At 56.4% G+C, this 11,727-nt stretch overlaps 7 protein-coding genes across 7 annotated transcripts; 4 read left to right on the top strand and 3 right to left on the bottom strand.

Annotated features, from left to right (window-relative positions):
- Positions 1–59: 59 nt before the first annotated feature.
- GUITHDRAFT_53053 (hypothetical protein) lies at positions 60–308 on the top strand (the record flags this gene model as incomplete). Its single annotated transcript, XM_005837821.1, has 1 exon — positions 60–308. A coding segment is annotated over one exon (249 nt), but the record flags the coding sequence as incomplete, so codon positions are not given.
- Positions 309–1,444: 1,136 nt separating this feature from the next.
- Positions 1,445–1,893, bottom strand: GUITHDRAFT_151108 (hypothetical protein). Its single transcript, XM_005837820.1, has 4 exons — positions 1,830–1,893; positions 1,700–1,779; positions 1,614–1,641; positions 1,445–1,560 (listed from the first exon to the last, which is right to left on the bottom strand). The coding sequence occupies exons 1-4, from the start codon at positions 1,880–1,882 to the stop codon at positions 1,521–1,523; spliced, it is 201 nt and encodes a 66-aa protein (XP_005837877.1). The 5' UTR covers positions 1,883–1,893; the 3' UTR covers positions 1,445–1,520.
- A 411-nt stretch (positions 1,894–2,304) lies between these two features.
- Positions 2,305–2,682, top strand: GUITHDRAFT_103480 (hypothetical protein; the record flags this gene model as incomplete). The annotated part of the gene is made up of 1 exon (XM_005837819.1): positions 2,305–2,682. The coding sequence occupies one exon, from the start codon at positions 2,305–2,307 to the stop codon at positions 2,680–2,682; it is 378 nt and encodes a 125-aa protein (XP_005837876.1).
- A 1,153-nt stretch (positions 2,683–3,835) lies between these two features.
- On the top strand, positions 3,836–5,746 carry GUITHDRAFT_103479 (hypothetical protein; the record flags this gene model as incomplete). Its single annotated transcript, XM_005837818.1, has 4 exons — positions 3,836–4,933; positions 4,985–5,191; positions 5,239–5,297; positions 5,506–5,746. 4 exons carry the CDS (start codon positions 3,836–3,838, stop codon positions 5,744–5,746), a joined length of 1,605 nt encoding a protein of 534 aa, XP_005837875.1.
- Positions 5,747–5,771: 25 nt separating this feature from the next.
- Positions 5,772–7,687, bottom strand: GUITHDRAFT_103478 (hypothetical protein; the record flags this gene model as incomplete). Its single annotated transcript, XM_005837817.1, has 8 exons — positions 5,772–5,825; positions 5,873–5,934; positions 5,999–6,068; positions 6,126–6,239; positions 6,292–6,339; positions 6,512–6,571; positions 6,641–6,740; positions 6,981–7,687. The coding sequence occupies 8 exons, from the start codon at positions 7,685–7,687 to the stop codon at positions 5,772–5,774; spliced, it is 1,215 nt and encodes a 404-aa protein (XP_005837874.1).
- Positions 7,688–7,920: 233 nt separating this feature from the next.
- On the bottom strand, positions 7,921–8,926 carry GUITHDRAFT_103477 (hypothetical protein; the record flags this gene model as incomplete). The annotated part of the gene is made up of 4 exons (XM_005837816.1): positions 7,921–7,963; positions 8,016–8,093; positions 8,148–8,485; positions 8,651–8,926. 4 exons carry the CDS (start codon positions 8,924–8,926, stop codon positions 7,921–7,923), a joined length of 735 nt encoding a protein of 244 aa, XP_005837873.1.
- A 345-nt stretch (positions 8,927–9,271) lies between these two features.
- GUITHDRAFT_134985 (hypothetical protein) lies at positions 9,272–11,128 on the top strand (the record flags this gene model as incomplete). The annotated part of the gene is made up of 7 exons (XM_005837815.1): positions 9,272–10,106; positions 10,155–10,297; positions 10,353–10,472; positions 10,531–10,603; positions 10,660–10,694; positions 10,833–10,898; positions 10,946–11,128. The coding sequence occupies 7 exons, from the start codon at positions 9,272–9,274 to the stop codon at positions 11,126–11,128; spliced, it is 1,455 nt and encodes a 484-aa protein (XP_005837872.1).
- Positions 11,129–11,727: the final 599 nt, after the last annotated feature.

The following is an 11,727-nucleotide window of genomic DNA, read 5'->3' as shown; positions in this document are numbered from 1 at the left end:
ACGAAAAGGCAGGGTCCAAGGGAGAGGGCTGGATCTTTCAAGCTGGGAAGGACGGTTTCATGGCGACGAGGAAGGAGAAATTAAAGGAAGCAAACATCCTGTCGCAGGAGCAGGTCAACAAGATCCATGCTTCCTTCGAGGCATTCGATGCGGATGGGAGCGGCGAGATCGACGAGGAGGAGTTCATACAGGCATCACGGAGGCTCGGCCTGGAGCTCGAGGGCGACGAGCTGAACAAGATGTTCGTGTCCATGGACGTGGATGGCTCAGGAGCCATCGACAAGGATGAGTATGTGACGGCCATGACCAACTTGTTCCTCTCTCTCCAATCCAACCCCGAGGGGAAGTCGGTGGGTGAGGTGGTCTACTGGAAGAGCATGGACGGAAGGGACCTGGGCGACTTGACAGCAGAAGAGCTGAAGCGCAACGAGCATCAGCTTTTGAATGCGCTCATGCTCGGCAGCGGAGTTTACGACCCCCTCCACCTCTTTCCTTCGGTCATGGGGCAGGCTGCCGCCTTCGACGTAGCCTATCGTTGCGTGAAGGCGGTGGAGGAGAACGTATCCCTCTCCGCCGCTCACCAGCGCGTAGTTGCGGGAGTCATGGAGGAGAAATTCCGTTACAGCAAGAGGAAGATCATCGATCATATGCCCTTCAGGTTCACAATCTGCTGAGAGACGGCTGGCTCCCTGACGGCAGGACAGGGCGAGGGATCTAGAGGAGCTGTTGCAGAAGTGCCCTCAGGTCCTGGAATGGGAGCGAGTCATCAGCAAGCTGAGAGAGAAGCGCGATAGGGTAAGGCCCCATCCCTTGTTCTCCTTCCTATCAACCTGGCCCCCTTTCAGAACCCCATCATCAATTCGACTTCTCCCACCAAGACTGGCAGGGGAGCGAGATCACTCACTGGGACTCTTGCCTTCACCACAATGTCTCCCACATTCGCAGGTATGCTCCCCTCTCCTCTGCTCTCCTCCCCTCCCCTCCCCTCTCCTCTCCTCTCCTCTCCTCCCCTCCCCTCCCCTCTCCTCTCCTCTCCTCTCTTCTCCTCTCCTCTCCTCTCCTCCCACGTTTGACAACATCACAGGGATACCTCAGACTCCCAATCACAACAAATCAGAGCAGGTACCCATCAGCTTCTTTCCATCCCCCTATCCCATCATACCCGACCTTGAATCCCCCAGCAGAAAGAGAACGAAGAAGACAAGCTCTCTCAAGTCGACATCGAGCTCTTGGAGACAGCTACGGTGATCTGCGTTGTTCTTCCCTCCTCCCGCAATGAACATCCATTCTCCTGCAGAAGCTCGAGCATCTCGATCTACCCGACGACGATCTCTCGAGATTGGATCAGGTTCTACTCCCTTCTTCTGCCACTCGTGCTGATCGACAGGATGCGGGGAGCGCAGGCGGTGGTGTGGATATACAGGGGCATGAGGGAAGTAAACTTCGAAGGAGACACGTCATGATCCATTGCAACAAGGACTCTCAGACATTACAACACGGGAACGAAGGATACAGCTCCTTTACACGATCACGCTTGGCCATGGCTGCCCATCGGAATATCTGCAGAGCCAATGAGTGAGCATACAACAAAGCAGCAAGAGTGCAGAGCTCACGGGTGGGGATCGGGCAACCACATGTTCCCTGTACAAGACATCAGGTTTCAGTCGTGAGCACACACACGAGCGGCATATGGGATGACCTGGATCTTGATTGTTGATCTTCTCACCAGGGACGTAGCACCCAGGGTACTGGAACGGAGCTCCTTCAACTTGGTGCCAGCTGAAGGGGAGGAGATGAGGACAAGAAACACTCAAAGGAAGAGAACTCACGGTTTGAACTGCTCTACATCAGCCAGAAGACGAGCAGGTACAAGGAAAAGCATCGCAGGGACCTGCGATCTAGGTCAATGAGGGCAAACTGAACCTGCTATGCTGCAATCATGGCCTGCTATCGTCTCCTTCCTTTTCGGACTGTGACTATTCGAGGCATGGAAGTGGAGAGCGGGAGGACGGAGGGTTGAGCTGTTGGATAAGATGGAGGAGGGGAGCGAAGAGATGGTCGTGTTTGTGGGTGAAGGAGGGAAGGAGGAGCAGGAGGAGGGAAGGAACAGAAGGCAAGAGGAGCGGGAGGAGGCGGAGGCGTGAGATGATGACGAAGCACGAAGAAGAGAAGGCAGGGGAGGGAGGGAGAAGGCGGGAGGGGCGGGAGCGTCGGCACAACAACAAAGCCATGCGCACTCCCAACAGGCGCGTCTGTTGAGTAAATAATTTACTTAAAATAAACAGAGTCCCTTGGCCTGCCGTGATGGAGGGAGAGGGCGGGGAGGCAGGAAGCGCGTCGTCCTCGTCCTCCGACGGGGAGGAGGAGACGGCAGGGCTGCAGAGCTACTTCTCCTACGTCGATCAGCTCAGGGGAAAGGACCTGGCGGGCTCGGAGGTGCGGCAGATCATGGAGAACATCGCAGAGTCGGAGAGGGAGAGGAAGGAGTTCATATGGAAGAAGGTCCTGCTGCAGGCTACTCGGGCGACAGCTGACCCAGCGGTGCCGGCCGACGTGAAGGCAATTTTTGAGAGGCAGGTGGAGCGCTACAGCAAGCTGCTCCATGATGTCGCCGAAGCAAGGATGAGGGACGCGCAGTTGCCATCGCAGGTTCGTCCAGTGCAGGAGGGAGAAGGATCGTGAGGGTTGAGGGCTTTCATCGATATGCCAGGGAGGAGAGAGGCAGGGTGCGACCCCCAACTGCCGTATCCGTGAGAGAGGAGAGAGAAGTTGAGGAACGCAACGTCTACACGTCCAAGACATCGTGTCAGTGATGGATTCGCCAAAGTGAAAATTGGTGCTGAATCGTTTAAGAATGGTGGTTTGGGAGTCTTCCCTGATACGAACTTCTAGCTCCTACCACATGATTCAAGAAGCATTCTCGGGTGGACCTGTCAATCATCAGAATCAGTCACTTACGTGTCCCCGCTCACTGGGGCCAGACGATGCTGTCAGCCTGAGGATGCCATGGAGTTTAAGAGTGAGAGAGCTGCTGCAGGAAGATGTAGCTGGACGCAGCACTATGTTGTTGCTTTGCCACAATCCCCAGTGTCAGGAATCGGCACTCCTCCGACTTCATTGCGAGTCATGAGGTCCGCAGGATATCAGACTGGAGCAGGACTTTCCCGATTTGCCGCACGGCGTGAAGATGAACTTTGGAAACTTGAACGGCCCCCCCCTCACGAGTCAGCCGGGCCCTGCCAGCCTGGCAGGGCAGCGGGGGCTCCCCCCGGGTGGCAAGATCCACGGTACGGTACGCCGGGTACGGTCAGACCGTTACTAGGTCATCGCCGGGACGGTCACATGACAGTGATACCGCCGTTAAGTAAACTTACGTAACTTGTGTCGGATCACTGGGCCACAGGCTGCGGCACTTAACTCCTCGAGTCACAGCCTCCTGTCCCGGTACGGTCAATCAACCGTTGACTCGAACCGTGGCGGAGGCTGCCGCCGCAAGTTGGGCGAGTCCGGCGCCGGACAGGCCCTGAGTACAGTACGGTGCCCGGTGGGCCGGGTGAACTTGGAAGCCCGGGCGGCATCATCCGCCGATCGGATGATCCGGGATCTGAGTGCCGTGGGCGCCCACTTCCGCCGCCGGCCGGCCGGCGGGGGCCTTCCGAACATTTGCAAGGATCGGATTCAATCAGCGGTTTCGTCCGAATTAAATCAGCGCCCCTTCGCCATGCAGCGGGCTCGGAGGGTTGGAGGAGCGGCAGCCCTGGCATGCTGCATGCTCGTGGCCGTGAGCTGGTGGTCGATGAGGAGAGGAGGCGATGTATCGCTGCTCGCGCATGACATGAAGTCGGCCTCCAAGATCTCGAGCCGGAGGTCCCGGGGAGAGCTCAACAGCTTCTTCCAGTCTCTCCACTCGTCCGTCAGCAGCGCCCCCATCGACGATGGCCTGAGCCATGCGGCGAGGGCAACAGAGAGCGAGCTTTCCAAGAGCATAGACCAGCTTGCCTCTCTTGCTCACAGCTCGACGACCTCCAAGGATCTGGCTGCCGAGATGAAGAATGCCCTGAATGCCGTGCGGGACCTGCGCAGTCAGCTGGACAGGAAGGGGAGCAGGGAGAAGAGAAGCTGGGCGAATCACAGGCACACGATCAAGCATGCTGCCCAGTTCCCGAGCTCTGCGGCGAACGCGATCCAGAAGAAGTTAGCACAGGTCAGGATCAAGTCTGATGACAAGGACCTGGACGTCTTTGACTTGAAGGGAGACGATGACAAGCAAGCTCGTGAGGAGCTGAGCAAGATGATTGTCACCGCAAGGAGATTGACGAAAGAAGTCTCTGCCATCGCTGAGGGATCTCGGGTTCCTGGGATCAAATCAAGCGTCCTCGGAGTTCTGCGATCGGCCAAGGCTGTTGAAGAGGCCAAGGGCAAGGAGAGTGATGCCCGTGACAAGATCGTTGCACACGAGTTGGCAGTGAGGAGGAAGAAGCTGATGGAAGCAGAGGCAGAGGAGAAGGCGGCGGCGCGGGCAGCCAAGGAGGCGTTTGAGGCGGAGAAGATCGCCCAGGAGAAGCACTCTGAAGCCTCCAAGGACCTGGAGCTTGCGGAGGAGAGGAGGAAGGCTGCACGGAGAGCACGGGCAATCATAGCAGAGGGAAACATCAAGAGGGAGAAGAGCGATAGGAAAGTAGAGGAGCCAGCGAGCAGAACGCAGGCGAAGCAAGTGAGGCACGCGAAGACTCGAGAGCATCCCGCCTCTGATGACGTCATCCTCAACGACAACGACACGGGTTACGAGGATTCCAAGACGGCAGTTGCTCGCCAGTGCACGGACACCATCGCCAAGTATGGCTGCAGCTCTCTGCTCAAAGACAGCCCTTGCCTGTCCTTCTGCCGGGGCGCCGAGCATGGCGCGTCTTTGAGGAACTCATACGTCGATGATGTAATTCTCGTTGTGCCAGTCAGCTACGATCATTCTGAATTATCATCGCAGGTATACGGCACTCCGTATGACCCGTCGACGTACGAGCATGATCGCCACGGATTCTTTGCCAGGAAGGATGGGGAGCAGTCAGGAGACATCCTGTCCAACGGGCATGACTATAGGAGGGTCGTCAGGAGCGAGGGGATGAACTCCCTTTCTCGAGTTCTTGCCGGCGAGAAGAGGATGCAGCAGAAGCTGCAGAGCTCTCTTGAGCAGGTGCGCTGCTGGTCTTCACGGCCTTACATGATGTGACGAGAGCGCAGGAGCAAGCTGAAAACATCGCGCTCAGGAAGCAGGTCAAGGATCAGGAGTCGTCCCTTAGGTAACAGCGTTTGCTCATGAGCTCATTAGTTTTGCCCCCCCCCCCCCCTCTACCATCCCCTACCCTTCCCTGCCCTCCTCTCCTACCATCCCCTCCGCTCACCACTCCTCCTCTCCTGCTTTGCCTCCCATGATTGTTGCACTCGTCTTTTCCTTCTCTAAAGGATGTCCTGCCTTCCGATCCAGCTTCTGATCCCTGATCCTTCCAGGAGCCTCTCCAAGAGCCTCTCATACAGGTCGGGCTACGTGCCGCAGGACGGCAGAACCCCTCCGGGGCAGTCCATTCGTGACCTCCCGGACACTCCTCCCCTTCCCGAGTACAAGCAAGTCGGGAGGCAACAGGAGCTTGCTGAGGTGTTTTCTCGGGCCAAGGGGGGGGGATTGATCTTGCACAACGCTGAATTCATCAACAAGAACAAGGATTTGCATGACCCTATGAGGCCCATGTAGACATGTCTGAATAAAACTTTTTCCATCAGCCGTGCGCTCGGATGCTCCTGATCAGGCCTGAGGAGGAGAAGATGACCTCCTGCGCAAGAGAGTGAGCGAGGGAGGCAGGGGAAGATTCCCTCTGACCTCGTCTGATCTGAAGGCTTCCTGAGCTCCGCCGTCCGCTCGCAGTGTGTACTTGACGCTGACTGTTGGAGAGGAGCGGATCACGACATGAGCGATGGGCCGAGCAAGCTTCTTCGTCTTCCTCACCTGAAGTTCCTCCCTGCAACTCCACGCCCTTCAGTTCCATGGCGACCGAGGGCTTCTGGGACCATTTTTCCTTCACGGGTAAAGTGAGCAGGGCAGAGAAAATCTAGGCTCCATCCTAACCCCTGACCTGTAAGACGCTCTTGATTTTCGCTGCTCCCTTCCTCTCGTACACTTCAGCTCCTGCATCTAGCAACGCCAGGACGCCTTCCACGTCATTCTCCTTGCGGAAATCGAGAATACGCTGAAGGGAATGTGGTTGTCATCGGATGGAGAGGCGAAGGAAAACACGATACCTGGAGCAGAAGCTCAAAGAACAACTTTCGGCTCTGGCTCAGCTCGTTCTGCTCTTTTGGTGACTCCTCCTCTCGAACTTGTGTGGGAAGCGAGGGCGATGAAGAGGAAGACGAGGAAGAGGACGATGCGAGGAAAACTGGGTCTTCCTGTATGATATCCCAGAGAGGCTATTTTTTTATCATGGCATTAGGTCTGAGCAGGACATGCACACGTTGCTACCTTAGTGGAGTCGAAGCGAGGGCCCTCGACCATCTTGATCCTCTCACTCTGCGAGGAGACCTAACGGGGAAAAGGGACCAGTCAATTGACAGGGGAGGGAGGGAGGGAGGGAGGGAGGGAGGGAGGGACCTGCCGCATGCAGAGCTGGGGAGGGATGAAGCCGACCCTCCAAGTCTTCTGCTCGATCTCTCGCTCGAGCTGCCCCGGCAGCCACTCGCAATGGTTAAAACTGCAGTAAATCCAAATAAGGAAGATGGAAAACAGATACCGGGTTGTGGGATGGTGTGTGGGGCAGGGAGCAGGAGCAGGATCAGTATCAGTATCAGGATCAGTATCAGGATCAGTATCAGGATCAGTATCAGGATCAGTATCAGGAGCAGGATCAGGATCAGGATCAGGATCAGGATCAGGATCAGGAGGATGGGGCGATAAAATGGGGTCAGAGGACGAAGGCGGAGAGGAGGATTACAAGAATTTGACTTGATCACTCGATGCTCTTCCTTCCGAGACAAGCTCCTTCACTTCTTGCATGCCCCCCGCAAACACCCCATGTCTCCCGATCGGCTTCGAGGTCTGCACGTCTTCGAGGGCGTGCAGCATGATCACCTTGTCGTTCCCGCTGCTTCCTCCTCTGAACAGGGAGTTCTCTCCCAGAGGATGCTCCAGGAACGCTGCTGGAGCCATTTCCTGCAGCATGAACGCCGTCGCCATCTCGAGAACGACTCCCTTGGATCCGCCATCGGAATGTTCGAGCAGCAGGACGACAGCATGGCGGAAGAAGTGATCCACTTCCTCGGGAGACGCCACGAGCACGCATCCTGGCTCCACCGACCCCTCCCTCCACACACCTTGCGAGCTGCCATCGGAACTTGCCTGCACCGACAGCAGCGCACTCCTACGAGCCACAGATGGACGGAGGCAGGTGGCGGAGGGTCGCAGACGTGGGAGAGATGATAGGGATCGACACATCCAAGCGCTGGAGCAGCAGGCACAGCATGCCAGCATCACCGCCATCAGGTTACGCCCTGTCCCTGGCCCCATTGCGTGTCGGGGCGCTGGAGAATCGTCCTGGTGAGGCGGGCTTCCCCACTGGCTCTCCGGACAGGCTCTTGGACGAGCAAGCAAGATGGCAAGCAGCCAACTGCGTCCGATCCGATCCGAGCATCGGAAGAGCATCGGAAGCTCAAGCAGTCTGCGTACTACGGTACTACAGTTATCTACCGTGACGAGACATAGCCTGAGTTTCACATGCCAAATCCGACCACGAACGCTAGTAACTGTCAGCATGTCCCATTCACGGAGGGTTTCACGATGTTGCAACCATGATATTGATATGCAACTTCAGTTCAAAGAAAATTAAGATTCATTCACAAAACTTCTCCATCAACCCCGTGGAAACTGACCACCGTTTACTCCTCCAAGACCTGCACCTTCTCAGACTTGATGTAAGACCTGCAAGACCATCAGTCTGAGCATCGACCAGGAAATTCTTCCGAAGCCTCACATGTGGGGAAAGTGAGAGTTGAGGTACAACTGGTTGCCCTCGTGGATGATCTTGTTCTGGTTCGCCTTCTCGCCGTACCTGCACGCGCTCATGAGAAACGTATCGTCAGGGCTGCCCGCCAGCAGAACTCACTCGGCGTTGATCTTCCTCATGAAGATGTTGAGGTCGTCCTCGGAGGCCAGCTCACCGAAGGGAGTGAAGCCCTGGCTGTCCAGGAAGGTGTTGTCCGCAAGGTTGACGAAGACCTGGGTGGATCGGGTGTTGGGTCCGCTGGTGGCGAAGGTGATCCTTCCCTTGGTGTTGCTCTTGAACTGAGGATCATCCATGATGTTCGCGCCATTCTCGTACAGCGAGTCGATCTGAGGGGTTCCCTTCAACCCCCACTGCACGACGAAGTTGTCAGCATATCGGAAGAAGCGGGCCCCATCGTAGAAGTCGTTCATGACCAAGCTGTAGAACCTGTCGGCACCCTGGCGTGACAAAATCAGGACATAGTCATCAGGGTTACGATGCATCGCGACAACACTAGGGAAAGGCCACATCACTCGACGGACGCGTACAAAACGAGCAGAAAACATTAGGGATCTTCAAATCGACCACAGCAGGAGGAAGCATGGCATCGCATGGAACCATACCTTAGGCGACCAGTCACGGTGAACAATGACGTTGAAGGATCCAACGTTGGTGGCGAAGGTTGCCTGCCACTTCTTGGGAGACTTGAGGTTCATGCGAGGATCCGAGGGCTGGGGGAAGTCTCCCACGGGCTCTCCAGTCCTGTAGAGCTTGGAGGTAGCGATCTTGCTTCCTGTATTGGTGAGGACAGCATCCTCGAGCTCCTCCTGAAGCAGCTTCTGCTTGCTACCCTCCGCCATCACCGCCATGCCCACAAGGAGCAGCGCTACCGCACGCATGGCTGCCATCTGTCTCTTCAGGAGGGTTCACCCCATGTCATCAGCCACCCTGGTGGTGAGTACCCTTCAAAAAATGATAAAGTACCCCCTAGTTGTCAGTGAAGCTGAGTACCCCACCCCCTCTGGGTCTCCCGCTATTCTGGCAACATTCCGTTTCATGTCTTAACCGTCAATTTATTTTCCGTTATCAGGACCGTTATAATCCTCAACTGCCCCTACCCTACCCTGACAACACAAAGAGAAAAGTACCCTGTCCCTCCTCACAAAAGTACCCCTACCTTTAACATGCAAACACCCCACCCCATCGATGACTGGACTGTCTGAAATTTGTTCTGTTGTCCGGCGATGGCTTGGGCCCGCCGCGTGCTGTTGGTGGTGGTAGCGGCATGGCTGGCCTCGGGAGGAGAGAGCTCCTGCAGGAGGAGGGAGGAGGACCTGCAGGAGTGCGACATGCTCGACTACATGGTGTACGACAGTGTCAACCTGCAGCAGGCAGAAGCGCAGGCTCGACAAATCGTAGGCGCGGAGATCCCGCGTTGGAAGGAGTCGGGCAAGGGGGGGATGAGCCTCTCCGGTGACTTCTGCGAGCAGCTGTTTCGTGCAGTCACTTGCAATCTCCTGATCCCGCCCTGTGAGGGAGACGGCAGTGAGAGATACAGGAAACCATGCCGCGCTTACCAGTATGCGCTGGAGTTGGGCTGCCACTGGAAGATGCAGTTCGGCGATTTAGCCTTTGCAGAGCCGCCGGATTGCTATGAGCTCCCTGTCAAGAACTACTATGAGGAAGGAGAGTTCCTGGATGCAGAGGAGCTGGGGAGCAGCAAGGAGCTCAACGTGGAGGGGAGGGTGGAGGACCTTGTGAAGCTTGCGAGGATCCTTGAGACACATAGCAAGGTCGACCATGCTGTGCACCTTTACCTGCAGGTGCTGCGATATCGCCCTGACAATGCCATGGCGCACAAGCGCATCTTCTCGCTGGTGCACGCGTCTGAGGAGCGGTCTCTGTCGCTGGAAGCGCAGCTCAACTTCACCAATCAACGGTGGAACGAAGCTTGCGATGACAAGGGGCTGCCGAAGGGGAACAAGTACCAGAAGCACAAGGGACTCGCGCCGGACAAGAAGGTCAAGTACATCCTCGACTACAAGGCTCAGACAGGCGCAGAGGAGTTCTACGAGACAGGTTCGCTGGAGGCTGCTGGGGGGTGGAGTGTTGATTAGGGTGCGGCAGGTGTTTGGTACGGGGAGACATTGAACGGGATCAAGGATCACTTTCCTAGGATCAAGTCCATCGAGATCAGCTCTCAGATCGCTGACATGGCGAGGAAGAGGTTCCAAGGGCACGACAACATCCAGATCATCACGGGAGACAGCGTACCTGACAGTGTTTGCCCTCCGTTGCCGCACCTCTGACCCTCCCTCCCTCCAGGTGGACGTGCTTCCTGTTCTCCTTGAGAAGCGGGATCGGTCGAAAGCAGCCATCTTCTGGTTGGATGGACATTTCTCAGGGTCTCGGTTCGAGACGTCCAAGTCGACCATGGACACGCCGGTGCGGTAAGACGAGGAGGCTGCCGGGGTTGTGAGGAATAGCTTCCTAGGTCCTGCAGGAGCTCTTTCACACCCTCCAGCACGTCCACGAGCAAGACACCATCCTGATCGACGACGCTCGGCTGTTCCGAGGTCGAGGAGCGGAGCGATGCTGTGCTCTGCTGCTGTGCTGAACTTGAGTCTCCAAGGTTACCGAGACTGCGCAGGAGACTTCGAGTCGGAGGTGAAGAGAGATCATGCGGGAGGCAGGAAGAGGAAGAGAAGGATAGTACTGCTGAGTAAAAAGGAGAGGAGAGGAGGGAGAGGAGAGAGGAGAGAGGAGCGGGCCGGCAACAGAGGCCATGCTGACCAGAGGATACAGTGTTTTCCGAGCTTGAGGGATCTCAAATCTGTGTTGTGCAAGTACAAGCCCGACTGGACGTTCACTGTGAGGAGCAGGCGGTCGGATGTGCCTAGAGATTGACAGCAGGGCAGGTGGAAGACGACCTGATCCGGATGTCTTCGGCAGAAGTGAAGGAGGCCGTGATGAAGAAGTCGAAGAAGAGCAAGAAGGATGTCAAGGAGCAGAAGAAGAAGAAGACGAAGACGAAGAAGCAACAAGAGGTGAGAAGGAAGCTTGAGATGTTCAACTCTGACCGGGCAAGATACGCAGGATGAGGAGGAGGAGGAGGGCGAGAAGGAGTTGGTGGAGGAGAAGAAGACGAAGGCAGAGGCGGGCAAGAAAGGTGGAGGGCAGGGCTGGTCTATCCCGAGCAAGAAATCAACGGTGAAGAAGAACCCTCCTGCATTCTCACGGCCAGCAGGTTTGAGCTTTTGTTGCATTACAATCTTTAGTTTGACAGGGATGGTGTACACAGAGAAGAAGAAGGCGGGAGGAAAGGAGGGGAAGGGGAAGGAGGGGGAGGAAAGGGAGAAGGACGCTGCTCCTGCAGCAGAAGCTTATCGAATCAAGTTTGGACGCTCGTAAAACCAGCGATGTGCGAAAGAAGAGTGCAAGGATGAATGGTGAAGAGAGGGAGAGAGAGAGAGAGAGAGAGGAGGGAGGGAGAGAGGGAGAGAGAGAGAGAGGAGGAGAGAGAGAGGAGGGAGGGAGGGAGGGAGGAAGCAATTCAAGGATGAACGAGGCACAAAGGGGGGGGGGGCGGGAAGGGAGAGAGGAAAGGAGTGATGGAGGGAATGTCGGGTATTGTTTTCACTTCCTTGGCGTCTTCATCTCTGCGAGCTCCTTGATGATAAGATAGACTATGTGGAGGGAA

Source organism: Guillardia theta (assembly GCF_000315625.1).
Source record: "Guillardia theta CCMP2712 unplaced genomic scaffold GUITHscaffold_13, whole genome shotgun sequence".
Classification (NCBI taxonomy): Eukaryota; class Cryptophyceae; order Pyrenomonadales; family Geminigeraceae; genus Guillardia; species Guillardia theta.
This window is presented reverse-complemented; position numbering and strand designations above follow the sequence as displayed.